The 23,034-nt window shown below is 38.3% G+C and overlaps 1 protein-coding gene across 7 annotated transcripts; it reads right to left on the reverse strand.

Annotated features, from left to right (window-relative positions):
- Window positions 1–1,130: 1,130 nt before the first annotated feature.
- On the reverse strand, window positions 1,131–22,573 carry HHLA1 (HHLA1 neighbor of OC90). Of its 7 annotated transcripts, none has more exons than XM_084510535.1 (17): window positions 22,331–22,573; window positions 22,024–22,086; window positions 18,005–18,113; window positions 16,513–16,572; window positions 15,335–15,415; window positions 14,761–14,844; window positions 14,585–14,668; window positions 13,280–13,363; window positions 12,651–12,707; window positions 12,456–12,542; window positions 11,590–11,682; window positions 10,539–10,736; window positions 9,879–9,950; window positions 9,545–9,616; window positions 2,098–2,254; window positions 1,681–1,763; window positions 1,131–1,485 (listed from the first exon to the last, which is right to left on the reverse strand). In XM_084510535.1, exons 3-17 carry the CDS (start codon window positions 18,078–18,080, stop codon window positions 1,442–1,444), a joined length of 1,332 nt encoding a protein of 443 aa, XP_084366661.1. In that variant the 5' UTR covers window positions 18,081–18,113; window positions 22,024–22,086; window positions 22,331–22,573; the 3' UTR covers window positions 1,131–1,441. The 7 variants fall into 7 exon arrangements, with proteins under 7 accessions (XP_084366661.1, XP_084366658.1, XP_084366663.1 ...); XM_084510532.1 differs by having other exon boundaries at window positions 2,098–2,269; XM_084510537.1 differs by lacking the exons at window positions 18,005–18,113; window positions 22,024–22,086 and adding an exon at window positions 17,818–17,872 and having other exon boundaries at window positions 2,098–2,269; window positions 16,513–17,431.
- Between the last annotated feature and the right edge of the window lie 461 nt (window positions 22,574–23,034).

Consider the following 23,034-nt stretch of genomic DNA (forward strand, 5'->3'; position numbering starts at 1 on the left):
TAGCATGGAGACCGTTGCTACAACTCAAAAACATTAAAATAATAATAATTAAAAAAAATCTTCTCAAAAGGAAGATTTTGACAAAAATATATTTCTTTCAATTATTGAAAACCAGAAAGTCAAACAAAATTATTCTTCCTCCCCCACCTTATGTTCATCCTTGCATGTCCTTCTTCCTGAATTCTCAGGAAATGTAATGATGATAATGACTGTAAGAAGCAATATAGATTTACTTTTTTATCATGTCTTCAGACTTTACAATGTTTTTGTGGGTTTGAAAAGCAGCTGTTGCACAAAGTTGTTGTCGCCCAGCCCTTCACAACAGAATTGATCTTGCCTTGGGTGAGGAGAGGTGCTGTGGTGCAGCTTTGCAGTACCATGGCCATATTTAACACTCCCTTCAATTTACACATCCACTATATCTTCATTCCTATTTCTTTCACTGGCCTACATTGCAATATCAACTGCAATTGATGCTACTCCAGTCTGTCCTGCGCTTTGATACGAATGAAAGATTAATGCTTCCTTTGTGCCATTGGGCACAATAAATTAACCTTTTTTTGGGGAAAGAACTATCTTTCTCTGGGGTCAGCATTCCCTATGGTGTCACCTTTCTCTTTCACATTATATTACTTTGAACACAAATTTCAGTGAAACATCAATGCATATCATCTGTACTGCAAATATTCCTCTTTTGTCGGATGTTGTAATGACTTGATTATGCACTTTAGGCTGACTGAGGAATCATATTGCTGCAGTGAAGCAAAATACAGGACTGTGCCTTGTTTGACTATTCTTTCTTTCTTTTTTTTTTTTTTCTTTTAATTATTAAGAATTTTATTTTAGTTTACCAGAAGTGCAATTAAGGAAGAAAAGTCATGATTCTTGCTGAGCTCACACAAATGTGTCACAGAGTGAGGGTATCAGAGGTGTGAACATTTCCTTGGTTGAGCTCTGCACGAGATGAGTTGCTGAAGTAGTGGTAGTATCTCGATTCAGAATCATGGACAGTCTGCACAGGTTTAGCCCCCAGGAAAAAATAAAAAATAAAAATGTTGTCTTTAATATTTCAGCTTGTTTTAAAATTATCTTATATTTGCTCATTTTGATTATTTTGTGTTAATTGTAAATTGTACTAGAGGAAACTACTTACATGCACTAACCAACCATATAAGAGTCCTTTATATAATAAAATTTTAAAAAGCCTTCCAATGTTTTTATTGCAGTTACAACACTTGTATAAAATGCATCTGTTTTTACACATAATTTTTACATTGCTTCGAGGAAGACAGATTCTAGGTTAACATCCAATTAATAACTTGTCTTGCTACAAATATTTGTAAATAACATATCACAATCTGATTTTTCTTACGCTGAGAAATGAAAGAGACTACTAAAACTGCCACTGATCATCTGAATTCCAGTGAAATTCTTCAGTGCTCTAAACTGATTTACAGATGTTTTTCAGGCATTTCTGTTTTAATGCTGGAAGAACAAAGGAAAATTGCAGTCAGAACAGGTTTTACAAGGAGAATATTAAAACCATACATGGTTCAATAAATCTCTTTATAATACCTGAAAAAATCTTCATCAGGAGAAATAGCTATCTGAAGAAAGTCAGCAAATACTCTGTTATATATTCTTAAGGTATGTAGAAGTTTAGATAAAAAACATACTTACTGTGGGAGTAAGCAACTCTTTTGACTCGTTCACAGACATAACTTGCATTTTTCAAGAACCAGGAATAGTATTCAACACAGTACCTAAAGAAGTAAAGTTAGGAGAGTACTGTCCTGCTATCTTACATAAGCATAGCTGAATGCACGTCATGCTGCTAATATTGCACTTTGAACATAGTAACAAAGAGATTCTGACCTCACCTATGCCATTAGATACTTAGAAAAATTCGTCTGAGCAACATTCACTTAGTCTGACAATTGGAGGCCAGATCAGTGCCCTGGGGGCCCACATGGGACTCGGCCAGTAGCCACAGACTTAAAAGTAAGCACTGGCGACTGAAAATTGTCATTTTTTTGCAAAAGCATGAAGGATTATTTTAAGAAGACAGAAGCAAGTGAAACTGCTGTCAGATTTTACCTCATGGCTTCCTTTCTGAAATATTTTCTTCGACCAACGCAGAGGCACAGCTGGAAAAACCTGCACAGCTCCATCACGCAAGGATTGATCTTCTGCACTATGACTGTGACAGGAGGCGAAGTCACACGGGACTCTTTGAAAATTGCTTGTGGACACCCTAGGAAAAACACAACTGTGAAATAATTCATAAATTTATCCCATAAAATTTCCTACAATTACTTATCTGGGCTAAGGGATATATGCAGATTAAAGAGCTCACATAGGTATCTTAAAATCAAGTTGAGTGCGGCAGATAACTGAATAGAAAGCCACACAGTTTGGCAGTTGTTAGAGTGATAGCACAAATGTTCTCTTCAATGTATTATTTATCATTTTTAGTTATTAAAGTCCATGTTGCTTTTATTTATCACAAATATAAGGAACAACTCTAAAGATGTAATTTATTTATTGTTACCTCTTTAGGTGGAGGTTCAGTTGCCACGGAAGCATCAGTTTTCCACAGCACAAAGCAGTTAGATGAACAGCACCATATACTTATTATATTTTCTATATGGATATGACACTTTAATGCAATACCCATTTCCATTTCCATACTCTTTAATACACACACCCTCGAAGTCTGAATCTTAGGCTAAATACAACGGAGATAATAAGCAGTCAGTCTCTCACTGTTCTTTTCATCTCCTTTTTAGCCTAATTAACAAAATAAACATGATTTATATGTAGGTTATGGCTTTCTTTCTGTCTATTTCTATATTTGTCTGCCATTTTCCCCCTCTTGCTTCCAGTAACTTGAATCATCATCTAATTTCAGATAACTTGTTAGAGAAAATTAAAAATCCTCTGGATAAATAGTTTCCTACAGGTTTCTTGAAAACTACCAAGAAACTGGAGGAGAAAAGGTCAATTTTTGCCTGTATTGAATCATTTCTCCATTTTACTCTTGGTCAGCTGCCAGTTGGTTAATCTATGTTTGTTTTTGTTTGTTTGGTTTTCCTTCAAGTGACCATGATTATATTCATTTAACTTAAGAAAAATGCAGGAAAATTGTGTAGTCAGGGATGGACTCCCTCTCCCTTCTCTGAAATCCACTAAAAGGAAAATATCTAGTTTATTCTGTTCATTGAATCTTCTGCAGTCAGCAGTGAGAGAGAAACATTTGTACACCAAACAGTTCACCCCACCAGAAAATGCACCTGTGCCAGGCTGCAGATAATGTAATATAACAGAATAGGTGATGGCAGGATATAAGAATTGCTATGTTTTTTTTTTTTTGTTTGTTTGTTTTTGTTTTTTTTTCCCCGAATGTGAAATACAATCTCCTTTCAGCCTCCCTTTCTATTATATAAAAGAGAAAACAAAGCAAGGTGAAAATGAGGGAAACTTAGAAAGGGTAATGCAAAACTGAAGCTGCTTTCTTTTTTTTTTCATTTTTTTTTTCAGTGTTTTTCTTTACCATATTAAGAGAAAATATAACATTAGCTATAATCTTGTTTTCTTGAAGCCATACTCTGCCACACGTCGTCTTGAGTCTTTGCTGTTAGTTACATTAACTTAGTTAACAGTTGTGTTATGGTAGGTAAAAATCAAAGGGCTTTCTAGGAAAAATAAATGTGACATTTAAACTGTGCTAAAAGGCTAGGAAGTGGCTGAAATGGGTGTGGAATCAACTCTCCTTTGTGAATTAAATAACGTCGCTCTTGCAGAGGAGGTGCTGTGGGGAGGCACACTTGGGTCACTGTGGTGTGCAGATCTTGTTGCCCCCTATGTGCAGCAAGCCTTCCAAAGATGCTGACCCTGTGCCAGAGTTCCAGAAACTGAGGGACATCCCTGCAAACACCACTGGAACTGGAAGAAGATAACCAGAGACCATGACAGGAGAGGCCACATTTTGCATGACCTGGGTGTCCTTCTCCCTTCCACCCGCTGGGGTGGAAGACCCCAAATGTGGGGAGCAAAGGCAGCAGCTGTGGGATTGCTGGCTGTCTTTTCCATTTGTGAAACCAGCAGCAGGCTTTGGCCACATGCCTAGATAAACTGTCTTACCTGCAGAGCATAATCCCCTTAGACAGTGTAATTGCATTTCCAGGTTCACATGTCTCACATGCTTTATAGCTTTGGGCCATCTTATGTTATGCGATAGGAGAGGTTACGGAGGTTAAATTTGGACTAATGAAGTTCTGTTGAAATAAGACTGAGTTGTCTAGTGCTGACAAGAAGTTTAATATAAAATGGCATCCGTGGGCAGAAGGAAAATAGAGGCACTGCCAAGCTGAAAGAGATTGCTACGAAACAATTTGTCTTCTGCCAGAGCTTGCCCGAGGTAGCAGAAATCATGGAGGAGTAATGGGCAGACCTTGCAGCTCTCACGCTCTTGGTCCCCTCTGAAAGAGGACTACTGGCTGTGTCACAGACAATGTGTTGTAATTAGTCAGTGACGGGCAAGAGGGAGCCCCATTTCCCTCAATCTCAGCAGTTTTGCATGATCACTAGCACTTGACACATCTTGACATGTCTTGATTTTTTCCACTTACTGGCAATTAAAAATGACCGATGTCTTGTTTTAACAAACAACCTTCATGTTAATAACTGAACATCAGAGCTTGCAGTGATGAGTTTTTCGTGTAAGTTATCCATTAAAAGGGATGTTAGAGTTGCTTGGAATAATTAAAACTTCCTAAAAGCCACCCTCCAATGAATCTCAACATCTCCACCAAGGTAGGTACTCGCTATTCCATCGAACAGGTGTTAGTGCTTTGCTCAAGCTGTGCATTTTGCCAGCAGAAATTCAGCTCTATCTAAATGTAAATTGAATGACTGCAGTTTCAATGTGGACTCATTTATGTAGGGAAAAGAAGTCAAATAAAAAAGTTGAAAGTTAAACAAATTGCTCTGGTTTTCATTTCTAACAATAATTTCATTTTAAATTGATGTATTTACATAGTATTGCATTTAATGTTGAAATTCTTTTTCAATTAATATTAGATTTAATTTACGTGTATTGGATAGTACACTTACATGACAGCATTGAAATCAATATTTTCCGTGCTTCATAGTCATTTTTTATCTCATTGTAATAAATTTCTACTTTTTTTTTTTTTTTTAATTCCTACAAATTCAGATTGAAGCAAAAAGATTTATATGCAGGAATTTATCTTAAAAGTTTCCTTTCTAATATTTTTATTTTCTAAGATAATGGGTTAGTCAGTACAGACAAGATAGCACAAAAAACAGTTTCCTATGCAGAGCTTTGCTCTTGCCCTTTTGAAATTACTACACTACTGTTGCAGGTAGATAAGTGACCAGTTCTTGCTGCACTAAAGAGCCTTTTCCACTAGGAACAAAATATCACCTCTCTTTGACACTGAGATTAAATTTTGCTGTCAGTGAAAAGCAATATCGTGGTTGCCGTGAATAATTCAGGCTTACAATATCCCTCTCTGCATGCTATAATACACACACACATATTTTATCAGTTGGCATGCAATAAATAAACAAGTAAATAAACAGATTCATTTTTGTGATTTAAGAAATGGCTTCATGGAATAATGTCTTCGTCTTCAGAGTACTGTGGCTGCTCTTCACTGCTGTGTGATCCCACTGTTCGATTTTATTTTATTTTTTTTCTTCTCAAAATGCCATGATTTATATATGCAGCTATATAGCCTCTGCCATAGTTTCTGACAGACAGGAGTTTTGTGACTCTCCATTCACTGATTGCAACCTTTTCAAAAAGGTCTGGTTCCCAGTTTTAGGTTTTATAGGGTTTATAGTGTTGTCCACTAGACAGCACATTGCAGATTAACAAATCCTGGACAGCACACACCACAAATCCACTCACAGACTCCAGCAATGTCCGGTTGGGTGGCCCTTATTTAATCCTCAAGTCAAACTTATCCAAAGGAACTAGGAAACACAGAGAACATTGTCATTGCTGGTGTGTGTGTGTGTGTGTGTGTGTGCAGAATTATGTCTTGGTGGACAAGAATTACCATAGCATATTCATCTGATCTCTATTAAGATAAGAAGACATAGTTCATCTTAAATTCTTCCCTTTACACCATCAAGAGTGTCAAGAAATCAAATTATATTCATGATATTATACTGGTTCATTTTCTTCATACAATGTATTTCATGGGGGTTAAGATGAGGATGCTGTTTTTTGTTTTTTTTTTTGACTCTTTAAACAAAAGTGAAAAGAAAGAAATATCAATAATTAAAAACAAACAAACAAACAAAAAAAAACAACGTTGAAAGGGTAACTAGCTCCTTAACAGAATGGTTTGAAAGGCCTAACATCAAGAACTGTTTCTTGTCTCACCACCACTGAGTCCTCTCCTTAGAAATAAGTCTCAGTAGACAGTGCTTTACTGAAGTTTTTCCAAGCCTCCTAGGCAATAGATTCCTCTCCATCCTCTTTGCCACTGCCTTTCTTGCAGGTCTTCCCCCACTGTGTTTGATCATTTGATGCTGTTCTCAAAATCCTTTGTATTCATAATCATTATTTTTAATTAACTACAATAACATCAATAACATTATTTCCTCCAAGAATGGATGCCCCACTGAGTCCTATGCTCTCAAATGCTTTCTTTTCCTAATAGCATGATTGAAAAGAAAAAAAAAAAAAGAAAAAAAAAAAAGAAGAAAAAAAAAGAAAAAGAAAAAGACAAACAAACCAACTTCTGCTAGTAAATTCAGCCAACCAAAACTATGAAAAATCTGATCAGAATCAGTAAAAGCTACAAAAATTAACAGCAGGGGATGCTATTCTTGGTTTGCTGCAACAGGCAATGACATCAAAACCAAGGTAAAAAGCAGACAACACCAAAGATATAAGATGTTACTTCTCTCCTATTATGTGATTATTCCCAGTAACAGCAAACTGAAGATCTACAACAGGACTTTTCTTGTCTGACACAATTATGCTTATCCCCTCACAATAATCCTTTTCAAACAAATAAAGGTGGGTTAGAATACAACAATGAGCAGACAGAAGTCAGTATTTAAAATACCATTACAAACCGTGAGATTAACAGACAATCCAATGAAAGTCTTTGGCCTTAAGCCTCAAAGCAATCCCAAACAAAGACCTGAGGGTTGCCTGCATGGAGCTGGGGAACCAGCTGCATCTCTGATGTTCTGGGTTGGTTCCAGTAGCACAGAAGGAGACCACAAGGCTGCAGAGTGTCCCTTCACCTGCTGCTGATGCTCAGTTTTTCACTGCTGCTGATGCTCAGTTTTTCACTTTGCCTGTTCTGTTTTGACAAGACAGCAGCAGCTTTCTTGGTCAGACTTATTAGAAATTCATATCAAAGACCCACATTTTTGTTTAACAATATCAGACAGTGCAGCTTATTTTTCCATCATCCCCATCAAAATATCACAAGCCATATAATCAGCACTTTTTTTTTTTTTTTTTTTTTTTCCATCCTTGCCTACTGACCTTCTGAATTTGCTGGCCTTAATTTGCTCAGATCATCTTTTTTTTTTCTTCTTCTATTTCCCGTGTGTTCATACACACCATCTTAAAAGTATTATTTGATTGGCATTTTTGTCCTTTGGACAAATAGAAAATTCTTCTGTTTTTATCTATAATATCAAGACTAAATGATACTGAAGAGCCCCTGCATTTTAGTCTGATATATTACCATTGCACAGCCCAGCATCTATGCTTTTGGCATTAGACAGTCACTGCACAGAAACATGAGCAGGCAAGGAACAGATTTCCAAAATCCCCTCTGGCAGTCCTCACAACCAAGCAAGACTCGTGTTCCTGCTCATCCTCTCCCAGGAACAATCACATCTCTGGTAGCAACACAGTCAACTTCACCGTGGGGACCAAAGACAGCCTCTTCCCAGAGCATCCCATCTGTTTGTATCTCTATCACAGCTCGGAGCAGCCAAATAGGTGGATTTAGGGTGCAAGAGGCTGAGAATACAATCCTAATGCCAGGAAACCTTGGAAATGAGCCATATGTTTATTCTGGTAAAGTGGGGACCATTTCTTCTCTTTCTAGTCTTCTTTTCAGCTGCAGACACTGATCCTGAATTATGTTCTACAAACTGACCTCAGTGGTAGCTACCAAGTTTCTCTAAAAAGATCATATTACGCTGAATAGCAGATAATCACAATCCCAGTCTGGAATATAGGTATGAAGATTTTGTCTGGATCCAAGTGCAGGCAGTGTGGATTTTCCCTCCAAATACAGCAGCAATATGAAATCATAATAATGCTCAAGTGCTTTTCTATGCGAATACCAAAGCTGGACCGTGCACCCCAGCATATCCCTCAAATTTACTTTAATTCTATTAATTTACTTCCTAAACTCCATTAATTTAATTCCTTAATGCCATTAGCATTCTGTGATTCTATGATTAATTAGCAGGTTAGCAGGGAGTGCAATGTTTAATCAGGAGCTGAAATACACGCAACTTCTCTTGTCAGGAGAATCCTGCCCTAAGGTGTTGGCATTAGTCCACTGGAAGAGTTATTATTTCTTCCCTGTGATAAACCCATGAAAACCCAATTCAGAATTTATATTCTACCATTCTACCACTCCTGGCATTGCTGGAGCAAGCAGAAATTTTCTTCAGGTCTGTGACTGCTGATTTTGACTTTGATTGGGATTTGCAGCCAAGATTTATTCCTATTGTACTTCTGAACTATGCTTCTACTTTGCAAATTTGGGAGTGAGCAGCCTGGACTCATTCACATACCCAGAATCCAAAGTTTGGGATAGATTCTCCCAGAATGCAGATTCCCTTTCTGGAATTGTATCAGGTTCACTTTTTCAAAACATGTAACATCTTACTAAATACCTTCAGAGAAATATACTTTTATCATCTACATGACTAGATGACACTTATAAGTATAGTGGCATATCATCATATGTTTACTACACTGAGCTCCTAAATTCCAATTGTTTTGGAATTTATTCCAATTGTTTTGGAATTTAGGAAAAAGGAAAAGTTCTTCCGTAAAAGGAAGAACTGAGTTCTCCTCAAAAAAACTAGCTGATAACTGTCCTTCTTTAGCCAAAGAGGAACTTTGCAGAATTAAAAATTTGGGGTAATTCTGAAGATTGCATGTGTCAGGGATTGACTTAATCATTTTATTTGTACCAACAGGAGGATTTAAAGCATGACAATTTCTTTTGGAATAAAGGAATTTTAAGATTTCCCAATAACCAATCCATATTAAAATTGACATGTGGACTACACAATTTAAATATAATATAATTTGTATTTTCAATCTGAGATCATGTATGATTCAGAAATATGGAAGCAATCCCTTTGACATTTTGTGTGTTTTACATTCATAAAATATACTATATAATATACTATATAGTACATTAAACATACACATTGTTTCTGCATGTGAAAAAGTGTACATGGTTATACTTTCAAACAGGCTACTATTTTTGCTGTATGCTCAACTACTACTTACAGGTAATTGAGTGAAGTTTCACTGTCACACCAGGCCGGTAGGGTGCAGTAGACAGTACAGAGGAGAGAAAATCTGAAGGAGGAAGAATAATATAAAATGCTGTGACATACTAATGAAAAAAAAAAAAGGAGAAAAGGAAGCTTGATGAAGAGTAAAAAAAATACTGAAGTTGCAGACCACTAATACACACTTCTGTAGATGTTGATGCATAAATACATTCACACTCTCCTGCTTCTATACATATTATTATTATTATTATGTATTTATTTATTATTATTTTAATTTTCATGCATGTGCTGACCAACACACTGTTATTTTCCCAGATCAATCTCACCTGGCTCTGTTTGCATCAGTTTGCTGGCTTCTTGAGGAGGCATGGTCTGCATCCAAAATGCATATACATCACCTGTGGGAACAAAAAGACACACCACATTATTCAGGAAATTTGTTATTTGTCAATTGGGAAGAATATCCTGCTATGTATGAGACTGCTCAACGGACAAGGGTCCTTACCCAATACTTGCAGTGGCTTATAAAAATGTCATGATGAAAAAGAAAGGTCAGAAGCTGTATTTATTAGAACTTGGAAAGTACACGGGCTAAAGAAAGAGGATTTAAAGAAGATATTTTTAGTAGAGACCTAGAGAATCAGCTCTATTTTATGGTTGGTTTTAGTTTTGGTGTTCCCTACCCCACCCCTGCCCAGGTCTATTCAGTGGATTTGGAGCAAAATGTGAGCGAAGAATTGAGTGGCAGATCTGTCCACGAGAAGCAGGACCTGTGTTTTTCCCCAAACAGTAAGAACTATGGGATGGTCCCTCTACGTTATGTTTGCAACTCTACAGTAAAGAAATCTACTCACTAGTGACCAAGAGTTGGTCTCCTTGAAGGGCCTCCTAACATCCACCTCTGAAACATGCTTTGGGTTGGGCTTTTGGCTAAACTCCAGAGCTAATAGGGTAAAGTAGGTTTTGGTCCTGTGTACAGAGCTCACCAGGGCTGGTCTGAAAGGCTGATGATGGGGCCAAGATCTCCTCAGCAGCCGGAGGGGTTCCAACTGTGCCTCTTGGTCCTGAAGCATCCAAGTGCAGATATGGAAACCCTGATCCCTTCGCACCAACTGTTTTCGGCCATGGTCGGGACCTCGTGGTGGGAATGTCCTCCCCTTTCAGGGCAAGAGGGGTGCTGGTAGCTGGAGAATCAGGAGAGACAGAGGGAAGGCACCATAAAAGTGCCTTCTGGTGCCCCATGGCAGCAGAGAATGTAACACGCTGTGGGAAAATACTACCTAAATGCACCCAGAAAATCCCATCTTCTCCTCAAGTGCTTCCACTGGCAGCTGAGATTCAATTTTTCACTTCATTTTAAAAATTATGTGTTTTTTTTGTTGTTGTTGTTTGTTTGTTTTTTTTTTTATTTCCAGGAGAACATGAGGAGTAGCAATAAAGTTGGAACCTTTAACTGAGTACAGAATTATAGAATGATTTGGATTGGAAGGGACCTTAAAAAATCATCTAATTCCCACCTCACATTTCAATGTCCGAGTGTTCATAAACAAAAAAGAAAGTGTGGTGGTGTGGTGTTCCAGTGTTCCTTCAGAGTGTTTTTTTTTTTTTTTCCTTTCTTCACATAAATTATTTTTTATTTCCTAGGCTTTTTTACTGTAGAGGAAAAGATGAAAGCTCTTGTCTATGTGAAGGGAAGCAGGCAGGTACTGGAGCACAGATAGTGGAATTGAAGAACTGATTACATTTTTGTGGCAGGAATAACAACCAGTCACTCGTAAGTGAGGGCCATATAAAATCAAAGATGTTATCAATTTAAAATCAAAATCATTGTTTTTTTGTTTTGTTTCAATTTCAGTGATTTTAATTAAATAAAGTACATAAAAATGCCAATAAGAAGAAACAAAACAACAACACTTTTTCTTGGTTTAAAACAGACAGTTATTTTTTTCTTTACTTCTCTGTCTCCTAGAGAACTCCTAGATCACTAGTTGAGACATTAATAAAGGAGAATATAAAGGTCTGGCAATATTCACTCACTTTTAAATGTCCATTTGTGTTCTACTGATGGATCCATGGTTTTGTTTGAGTCTTCCTGTAATTTCATGAAGCTTGAAAAAATTGAATCCAGATCTTTGAGGTAAGAGAAGATAATGTTAGTGCACTCAGCATTCATAGAATATCATACAATAAAAAGTAAATAAATCAGGTTCTGGTGCAAAAGGAACTGATGTATTTTTAAAATAAAGTTACTGGCAAAGTGTCTTTTATTTATTTATATTTATTTATAAATTTTTATTTATAAATTTATTTATAAATTTATTTATTTATATTTATTTATTTATGTTTATTTATATTTGTTTATTTATGTCTATTTATATTTGTTTATTTATTATTTATTTTAAATTTATTTTTAAACAGGTGAGAGGCTTCCTACAGCTTTCAGCACAGGTGAACTTGCCACTGATTTCCATGTCTCCGTTTCAATCCACTGTTAAAAATGAGAAATATTGGCAGCAATAAGAGGTCAGTATCTACAGTCAGCTCAACCTGGCAAAGAAGTTACAGGTGGAGAAGCCATGCAGCACGCTGTCTGAGCATATCTGACTCCTTTCCAAAGGATACTCACTTAAATTCAGATTACTTGTGCTGAGAGCTAAGGGAGATAACCATTTAGTTCAAGAATATTACAGAGCCTTCCCAGCCCAGTGCTGAATCCGATGAAAGCTCTGATCCCAGGAGCTTTTGTTTGCTCTTCCAGTAGAAGACGTCATAGTCAATAATTTAAATGTTTGTAAATTTTACTTATTTTTACAAGATGAAAAAGGAGCATTCATTGCAAGTGCTACCTGGGCATTGTTTTCACTGTTGTTGCTGTTTCTTTTTATTCCCCAGGATGTACTTACCCAGGTCAGATGATGTGTTACTGGAAAATGTGTAATTAATAACAGGGGGCTTCTCCAATATTTCCCAAAAGTCAGACAGATTTCTCCCTGCAAATATAAATGATTAAAAATATGAAGACAGACTTGTTTCTAGTATAAGTCATCATTGAAAGTAAATAGGACAATATTTTGAACAAGAATGATTTTTTCATTTACCTGTTTGGCCTGTCATCACACAGATGTAGATACAATCTGAATCATTGTTCTGACGCACTAAAAGGCAAAAAAAATGTAAACCAGGTCTTTGTTACCAGTTTTCATTATATGATATTATCTTAAACAGTGAAACACAAACCCAGAATGGTATGTGGCTACTATAATTAGTCAAATATTTTAATTCAGATTTGACTTTGACAAAATCTCAATCCAGCACAAAATCCAAATGCTAACATTTCTAGGAGAAATGTTTTTCCTAGTATAAAATTTTAATTTAATTAAAATTCTTAATACAAGCATTTTTACAAGAAAAAAAAATAAAAAAAATATAGCACGTAGGCTCATAATTTCCTAAAATATCAGTGTTCAATAATAATTAATCAAACTGTCAAGTAAAACATATATGTTCATAGAAACATACATGTCTATACTACATATTTAAAATTTTATATATATGTATAGATTGTTCCCCTAAGGAGACCTTGTTTTACAGCTGCAGTCATGCTTTAGAGCATGAATGCTGCCAAATAAGAGCAATAAACTTTTATATGCATTTCTATGCTTGTTTCCATGTCAGAACTAAATCACACAAATAAGAAAATGACAAATGTTTAAGAGGAAATGCAAACCTGAGAGAATAGAAGTAGATTTGAAAATTTCTGTGAGATAACTGGTGGAGTTTCCAATTATATCAACAAGTAAAGCTGTAAAATCTAGACAACAAAATACAGAAAATTTATATTTGAAAACATATTCAACTATCCACATTATCAGAAATCATTTTTATAAGTGATCATATTTGCATATGTGCTTGTACATGAAAATGATTGAAATATGTAAAAGTTCAGAACTTTTCTGCTGTATAGGAGTAGACTTAGGAAGCCATTGGATTACTCTGTGGAAATACGTGTCAAAGATTGTATGCAAAATAGCACCAATGTACGTAAATGAAAACTTAAATAGAATCTATCTGTTCAAGAGAGCTATTTAAAGTAACACTCTATTAAGGCTGCTTAAAAATAGAAGAGCCCAAGCCTGTAGGCTCTGTGGCAGTGATTGCCTATCTGCCACATGGGACCATGTGGGGACATGTGATTGTCCATCTACTCTGAAGTCTGCTTCAGAAAAACAGATACTGTTAGCTCAAAAAATGGTTAGTGGTAGTGTTTTTATTTATTTATTTATTTTTAAACTAACAGGTTCTAGCAGTAACAGGTCAACATTCTCATTTAGGGAGTGACAGACACTAGCTCTTGCAACCTGTGTTGAGCCCACAATTTCCACTGCCTGGGAGGGTGCTCTAACAATCATATTTTGGATTTGGGGCAGGAAGATTTAAGTTTCTGCACCATCTTCCAGTGCAGACTGGGTCATTATGCTACAAGGCTTGTGAGCTGTGTGTGCCCAGAAAAATAACCACAAAACTCACTGTTTCTCTGTCGAGGGGTCAATAGCATTTGACACTATTAAACAGCTCTATGCAGGCATTAATCCTTACTTTTCACTCCTGTTTGGCTTATTGAGGTTATTGGATTCTGTTGGTGTAAAGAAACCCTTGTTTGCCTTCTGTGAGTCAACTCAGGAGGGCGAAAGTGGCTAAGATAATGTATTAAAAAATGCCATGTTGTCTGTCCTGCACTGCTTTTTGTACTCAGAGAAGGAAAGCAAGGTCCTTCCACCAGGCAAGCCACACTGCTCACTTGACTGATGGCTCCATCGCAGTGGCCGGTTGGGTGCAACCACCTGAGATTTTCATCAAGTTTACCCAGAGGTTCATAGCAACACTCATTATGAGTAATGGCTGCTGACTTCAGTATAGTGATGCTATTTGTACAAAAATAAAAAGCCTGCAGAGCTCAGGCTGCAGCCTTCAGCTCCTAAGGAAATAATTTACCTTAAGCACATTCAATTGCTAACCTCTTTTGTGTACCTACCTGCCAAGTCATTTGTCACATTGTTTAAACAGTAGCAGTAATGCATAGGAAACTTGCCAGGGTCAACATTTTTCAGGCTAGAAACTGTGGAGAGAGAAGGAGAAAATGGGTATCTTGATGCACGTGCCATGTGAGAGGAACTGCTCCTGTGCGGAGCAAAGCGCTGAGGCACTCACTGTTATAAACGGTGACTGACACTTTGTGGAAGGCAAACGAGCTGTAAGATGTGACACTCAGCAAAGAGAAGAGTTTTTTGGTACCTGCAGAAATACATGCCCATGCTATTAGCGTTTGGAACAAATTATGCGAACAGAATGTTTCGGCTCTGCTCATTTGGTTTCTAAAAGACTCCTGAGGTGCTGATGCTCTACAGCTGCCTGAGACTCAATTCCTTTTCATTTCCACTGAGGGAAGGATCATTGGTATTACATTTTTTTTTTTTTTTTTTTTTTTTTTTTTTAAATCAGGCAGGCAAATCCACACTGGGTTATACAGTGCTTTCTAAAGGCATCCCATAAGTAATTATGCTATGCCTATATATAAACACTCTAATTTCTAAATTCTTTTGGGGTAGACAGCTATCTGCATTATATCTGCATTATAAATATGCAAGTGTGGCTTGCTCTGAGAGTTAATTCTGGAGGCAGAGAGCATGCATTTATGACTTCCCCTGCTAACACCATCAGCCCTTTATATCATTCACCGTGGGGCTGACTGCCTGCATGACCTGCCCAGCCTCTGCAGCATTACCTCTGAGTGCCGTGCTCAGCATGCCGTTCACCAGCTCGGTCAGGTTAAGAGCAGCCAGATCCACAGACTTTGCAGGCAGCTCTGGAAAATAAAGGGTCTCTGAGCAGCTGGAAATGGCTGCTAATCCCCTGTTTTGTGTACAGCAGAAAGCTTCCAGAACGGGAAAATGAAATAAGCCGTTTATGTATTGAGGCACACTGAAAGAAACTGTGGTTAGGAAAGGAATATTCCGGGAGTGCAGACAGAAGTTGGGAAAATAAGAAGATAGAGCAGGCAGTGCAACAGCAGGCCAAAATTCAGGCAGGGCTCTGTGTCCTCTGCTCCCTTGAGCATGCCCTGGAGCAGGCTGCCAGGAGCAGCACCCAGTCCTGGCGTTTTGGTGCCCCCTCGTGATAGCCAATGTGCATTTTCTTCTGAAATAAAAGCGGGTCTCTCTGTGCAGATCACAAATGGAGGTAAAAGTACCTGGGAAATCCCCAGTGCAACATAGAACGGTGATGAAAACACTGATTTTTTTTTTTTCCAGCTACCTTTATGGCTACACCACTACCACAGATTAAACTGACTGCAGCTGAAACACACTTTTTATTTAAAAAGATATTTTCTTCCTGTTGATGTTGCTTGTCTGTTTTTCCCGAGCTGTACTTTCAAATATGATATTTTGCCTCCCTCCCATGAAATCATATAAACTTAGAGTGCTGTGGTGCCTCTGTGTGTGCAAGGAGGAAGGTCTGTGTTTGCATGACAGAGAGAAAAAACAGAGCAGGATGGAAAACAAGCACAGAAAGCCAGGATGAGAACAAAATCAAATTTGTGGAGAAATATGATTTTCTAATGACATCAGTATCGTTTTTAACCTGTTCCAAACTGAGTGTCTTAAGGCAAGTGAGACTGGAGATGAGAGCCCTGTCCTACAGACCACAGAAAGAAGAAAGAGACAACTCCACCTCACATTGCTGGAAGGACAGAGGTTAAAATGGATTAAGCAGGGATTTTCATAGTCCTGAGGAGCTGCCTGTGTTGGGGTTAGGAGTCCCTGCAGTAGTGGTGGCTTTGTATTCACAGACTCCACAGGAGAAAGGACCACCTGCCAACACCTCCCCACTTGGTACAATATCTCCCATCCTATTAACACCCACACACAGGCTCGAGGGGATTCCTCAGGGGTTGCTTGTTACCTGCAGTAGCCAGCACCACCGCTTGCTTCTCTCTCTTATGTTCTCTTTTTATGCATGAAGCTGTGAAGTGAAGAAAGAGACTTGAGGAACTGTTTTCCCCATTGTGCTAGCAAGTGGCCCTCGGTTGAGCTCTCCATAAACATTACTTTGCTGCTGTTATTCATTATAACCCAGGCACCCATGGACATAAGCACTGCAAAGCAGGACACTGAATATATGTAACAGCAGCTGATCAGTTGCCTAAGAATAAGGATGTCCCAAAAAATCTGTCAGGTCCTTTAGGTGCCAGCTAAAGGAGGAGAACAGATTAAATATCAGAGCTTGTCCCTTTAACTCAAAAATCAAAACAAAATACTGTTTTTGCAGTCTGAAACTGGACTTGCAAGCAATACATTGCAATGTACGTAATGAGGCTTAACCAAAAGGGATCTACGTAGGCTGCATGCATGTTTGTAATTCAGAGCAGGTGTTCAACTGAGGGCCACTCTAAAGAGACGTGATCTGGGAAACAGACTGGGGTGGGGCTCAGGAGTTTGGACTCACTTCAATGACCAACAAAGAGATGATACAAAGCAGTGATTTAGCCATCACAGGACAGGTTGAATAGCAGGACTTTTGTACTTAAGCTCCCTGTCCCACCACTGGAGATTTGAGAGCCCCCAAAGGGTAATCCAGAAGGCTCCTCAAATGAGCCAGCACTTGCTAACACTAAGCTCTCACATCTCTCTGAATCTTCAGTATCTCAGTCCATCCAAGATCACCCGAGAGAAGTCTTCTCTTGAAAGCTGGTGCTGAAGGAGGCTCGCCTGGTGAAGCTGGTGATGCCCCTCTCTGCGTTATAGACTAATGGGCATAGCTGTCACCAGAGGGTAGGAGACTTGGGGTCAGTTTCCTCTTCAGCAAGAGTAAAGCTGGAGGACTGGAAACAGCAGAAGAAAGAGTTGTTGAGACTGCATAATCTGGTCGTTTTTACCCAAATTGGTGAAACTTGGATGCTTGTCCTAATTCTTTCAAAAATTCATGCCTTCTACAGGATGGAATCTCATGATACATTTCTTATCATTCTTTCTTTATGTATGAATGCATAAAAAAGAAAAACAACCTGTGGATAATCGATGTTACAAGGCCTGTAAATCATGCCTCCTGATACAATGCTAATCAGATGAGCCAAATTTATGAGACAAATTTATTTAGACTGTCAATCTAGCTGGTAAGAAGTCTTCTAAGTCTTCTTTGTCTTTCTCTATAAAACCTTCTGACTCCATATTCATGGCTCATAAGTCAAGAATAAACCTTTGCCATCACCTGTCTTGTCCTGCTGTATGGCACCAGTCCTGGAGCCCCAGCCCATCCGTCTTGCCTACGGAGGGAGAAAGAATACAGAACCAAGTCTGCTATGGATATGGGAATGGGGAAATACTTCAGGCTATGGGAACAACTGGAAAAGAGATATCTTGGAGATTCCCTGGGGAGCACCAAACCACGTCCTTACCTGTGTTCCAAACCAGAAAGAGACACAGAAATCCTAGGCTCATCTTTGCTGGCACATGCCAACAGAACCACCGCATTATGAAGTCTGACTCCCAGTGGCTTTGGCTGCTCTAGGAGAAAGAAATGCTGTTTTGGTATGGGTAGTGTTGTGCAGTTTTGTCTAGACCTTGTCCCAGAATGATGTGACCATGAGAGTAATATGGATGCAAAGAAAAGATTGGTGGCATAAATGGCAAAGAATCAGAAATCACACAATCAGTATTTTTTGTGTTTGTATGAGTATACAATCTCTTGCTCTGTGAGTACCAATTAACTGTCTCTTTACTGGAACTTGGTGAGGCTGTCTACAGAGTCTTCTTCTCTAGCAGGATGAACTGTACCTAAAGCACAATGACACACCAAGTACCCACTTTTTTATTGCTGTTGAAATGAGATGACATTTATTTAGGTTCAATCAGTTATCAACCGAGCTCCTTTTCTGCAGGACTGTTGGTTTCCCAGACATTCTTAATCTTGTATTTCTACAGTTAATTATTCTCACCCAGCTGTGTCCTGTGCTGCCTTAGAGATGGTTAGAAAAAAACGGAAGGTCCTTGCTTTCCTCCATTATTATTATTATTTAGAATATTGGAAAATACAAAATAAAAAACTAGCTGTCAGAAAAGTAGGGAGTGTATGAAAATTAAAAAAAGAACAACAACAAAAAACACTTTTTTTATTATTATTAATATATCAGCCATCTCCTCTCTCAGTAGCACACAGTGAACCATTATCTTGAAGATAGCACTTCTTGATTAACAATCTATTACCATCATGTTTAAAATCTTTCTCGTCTTTAATTCACTGGAGGATTAACACATTCTGAAAATAGTTTTGTACTTAGCAGTGGTAAAGAAAACCTGGATGATGAAATGATACAAAGCTTTTCTGTGTCTGAAACATCTGTGTTTGCTTGTCTGATGACTCTAAAGTGTTTAAGCACTAGCTCTGCAAATTCAAACAAAGCTCTGAGAAGCTATTCAGGTAATCCTTATCTATTAGGTCTATCTGGGTGATACTTTCTTCTTGGCCCCAAACCTAAGCTCATACAGTTTCTGCATACCATGTACTGAAGAGTGAGGCTGAGGATGAGAAAGCCTTGGTCAAGTCTCATTCCCCAGATTTCATAACCCATCTTCTTTATGTGGGCTCAAAAAGTTATTCATAGGCAGAGTCCAGTGTCCAGTGTCCAGATTTAACATCGACAATCCTAAACTTGGTTCTCCATGTAACGATGTTCAGGATCTGAGCAACAGGTAGACTATAGACCATGATTGTAATGCTGGCCTGACACCCAGGGAAATCTAGCTGTTCTTCCACTGTCCAGACTACGAAGCTTAATGGGACTTCTGAGAGATTTTTCTCTGCATCTATGGACTCTTTAATAGGGAAGACTAGCAGGTTTGCTCAAGTCTGCTAACATGCTGACATGATGGAAGTATCATGCTGGGGAGAGCAGGCTCTGGAGTTCAGGTGAGTTTGTGGAATGGAGAGCTGGGTGACCATGTCATGGGGAGGTTTGTCACTACACAGCTTTTGGAGCTGGAGGGCTACAGTGGCAGGTGCATGTAGTCAATGGAAGTGGCCTGAGAGCTCTCATCAAGGGGGTGCTGTTGGGCTGTGTGTTTGGCTGAGGCCAGCAGCAGTATGTTTTGCTGGATTTTTGTTTGTTTTTAAGAGAAATTCAAAAATTTTTATTCCTGTACTATGAGAAGTAACTGACACCTTAGCTCTGCGAGATCTCCTTTAGGATGAGTCAAGCTTCACAAAGACAGTTCAGTGTTTATGGGCCATACACCTCCCCCTGAGCGTGCTCCTAATGACCCATTCCCTGCACACGGTGTATGACCAGGCTGCACTGCCCATGCTGGCTCTATGCATGATGGTCCAAGGGACACAAAACACAGCCAACAGCAGTGCTGCCACTGCATTGCTCCTGCAACATAAGGCTAGCCTTGACTAGAGGGTCTTTGTTGCTCAGACTGGAAGAAAAGCCCAAACTTCTGCCCTTCATGGGGATTTTGGCTGTGTGGCGAGAGAGAGACCCAAAGCTAGGAGGTGAGAAAAAAGGACTCCATCTGCTCCACTTCATCTCCCCCTACAGTTACCGATCAATGCTTTCACCGACGTGGAAAGACTTCATTTTCAGGACCTACTTTGAGCAGCGTGGGTTCTCCTGGGTCACCATGGAGCTAACCCCAAAGTCCTTGCTGTTCGTAAGAGTATTTTGCAAAATGATGTGCAAGCGCAGATGTTTTCTATGAAGATTCACAAGTAAAAGGGGTGATAGGCTGTAGATAACTTCATATCAGGGATTTGCCTTCATTACTAATTTATTTAAATTGTCCCAGAGCTGTTCATGCTGGTAGAACAGGGAAAACATCTGACAGAGGACTCAATGCAGCATGTGAGAGAGCAGGGCCTATATGAAGAACATGTTTCCAATGTTAGCAGGGGCTAACAAACACATTGGAAAAGAGGGAAGAAAACAAGAAGCTGTAAAAAGAGAAACAAAATAGAGAATGAAGTACAAAGGTGTGCTTAGAAGTATCTCGCGGACATTGAGAGACATTTTCCTGCTCACCTGAATGTGCAGCTCACAGTTGTCCTTCTAGCTGAGCTGCTCCTCCAGGCTTACCACCACAGCCAAGTTTCTCCACATACAATGCTGCTTTGCAGCAGGAATTCAGAGCAAGTGTTAGTGTGGCCATTGCGCCCACACGTAGCTGAGATTACATTCTACAGGCTGCAGACTCAATCAAGTAAAATATTTGATGATTGGGACAAAATGCAAACATAACCTTGAAGGATGGATCATAAACCAAATCCTGTCTACTTCTAACATGAAAATATTAAACAATATTGCTATGGAATTAATGGAAATTTCTCCATTCATGTGAAGGCTTGTTTCGACTGGATGTCAGCTTTAATTTTCTGCCCATTACAAGCTTCTTAAAAAGAAATTGCAGAGAAACTTTAGTACTAAAAACAGTGTCTTGGAAAGACTGCCACTAGTGCTCAACAGTTAGCCAGTGGTTTAAATTTGAAGCATTAGGTTTTAGCTGCTTTCCAAGATCTTTTCCGAGCATTACCTCTCTGAACATTTGTGCTGTCCAATTAAATTTTAAAGCCATCTATGACAAATATTCCTAGAATTTCTACCTGAAACATCTTATCTCTCAACAGTGTGCATATTAGTAATATTAACTCTTATGATACACGTCATGTTTGCGTTATTCTGGTTATCTGATTTCTAATTTTTAATCTACCAGGGACAAGTCTTTATTACTCTGTAACTGTATCTCTTTTGTTTGCCAACATAAGCGACACTACTGTGATAACTAAAATACATGTCCAGATTGCAAATATGAAACCCTCCCTGGACTCCAACTCACAATCACTAAAAATTTCTATTGCAAAATATAGCGAGATTTGCAGGTGTTAAAGGAACAGGGGCCACACAACCATGAGCAGACAGATAAATTCCATAAACTGACTTTCAATGAATATTTTTGTTCCAAAAATGTATCTGATACAAGATGTAGATCAGGCCTTTAGGTACAAATTCCCCTTTGCCACTACTGGATACATTAATACAACTTTTGTGTTGGTTTTAAGCTGAACAATATTACTAAAATCCATTTTACTCAGAACTGTTAATCCAGAGTTCCCTGACCTGCTGAACTGGGGGGTTTAATCTAGTTCAGACTACCTTTATGCACTCATGAAGACCTGTTATTAAATTCCCCTGTGCTATTCTAGATTTTGGGATTAATTAACACGGTTATTAGCTATGCTTCATTGAAATCATTTTAATGCAGCAAGTAACCATGAAGTTTGAATTGTTTTCATTTATTTTTTTTCCCCTCTATAAACAACTGTCAAGTAATTTTTCCGTATCTTCACTTTAAAAAGAGTGGGACAGAATTTAATAGACCAATAATAATAATAAAACTCCTTGAGTTAAATTAATTTCCTTACCTTTGTTCAGTCTCACCATCTAAAGGTCACCTCTCATTTTAAACACACCATGATACACCCGGTCTAAAGAAATATTCCATGTTAATATGAAAATAAGCCTTTGTTACAATTACACACTTCATTAGATTGCTACAACCACTTTTTAAGTTAAGGTTTATTTGTACCAGAATTTAAGCAATACTCTAATGAAATTACATTTCATTTCCTATATTCTCATTCAGCAATAATAGCACAGATATTGTACAATATGATTCCCTCTAAGTACATTTGAAATGACTGAGATCTGGAATAATTAATATCAACTTACCCGACTTCTCTTGACAAAGATGATTATCTTCAAAGCCTATATAAGACTGGAGGCTATCACCAGGTCTTAATAACCACTTAGTGAAAGACTTTGAGTAGATAGGCTTGATAATCTTGCTTTAAAATCCAGTGAAAATTGTCATCCTAATCCCAGAAATACTAACTAAAGGTAACACAATCGTAAGCAAACACAATACCCACTGAATCCCTCATGGAATGACTCTGTGGCACACCAGGTTAGGACTGGAAGCTCCTTTTGGCAGTAATGACTTGAACTGCAAAGTAGAAAGGATTTTTTTCCCCCCTTTTAAAGGGACAGCTCATTTTACTGCAATTAGGCCAATGACACCTTTACAGGGAGAGGTAGGCCAGATGAAACCCCTTTGATAAAGTTTTATCCATGCTTGGGATAGCAATTTAAACAAGGGGTGTTGTTGGGAGAATATGGAAGAAACTAGTGTGTGTCTTAACTGTAGAAAATCAAAAGGAACAAAATGACAGATTAAATCAGAAAATTGTCTGGCATTGTGTTGAAGTGGCGGGGAAGGAAGAGCAAGCTGGTCACAACAATGATGTAGAGCAATTTTGGTCGTGTTGAGTGATATTTAGCATAAGCCAAGAGATGATCGTCACTGGAAGCTGTGAGTAAAATTCTGCTTCCATTTGCTCCAATGGCAAGTGATCCCTCTGAAATCAGTGGATTTA

Source organism: Aythya ferina (assembly GCF_964211825.1).
Source record: "Aythya ferina genome assembly, chromosome: 2".
NCBI lineage: Eukaryota > Metazoa > Chordata > Aves > Anseriformes > Anatidae > Aythya > Aythya ferina.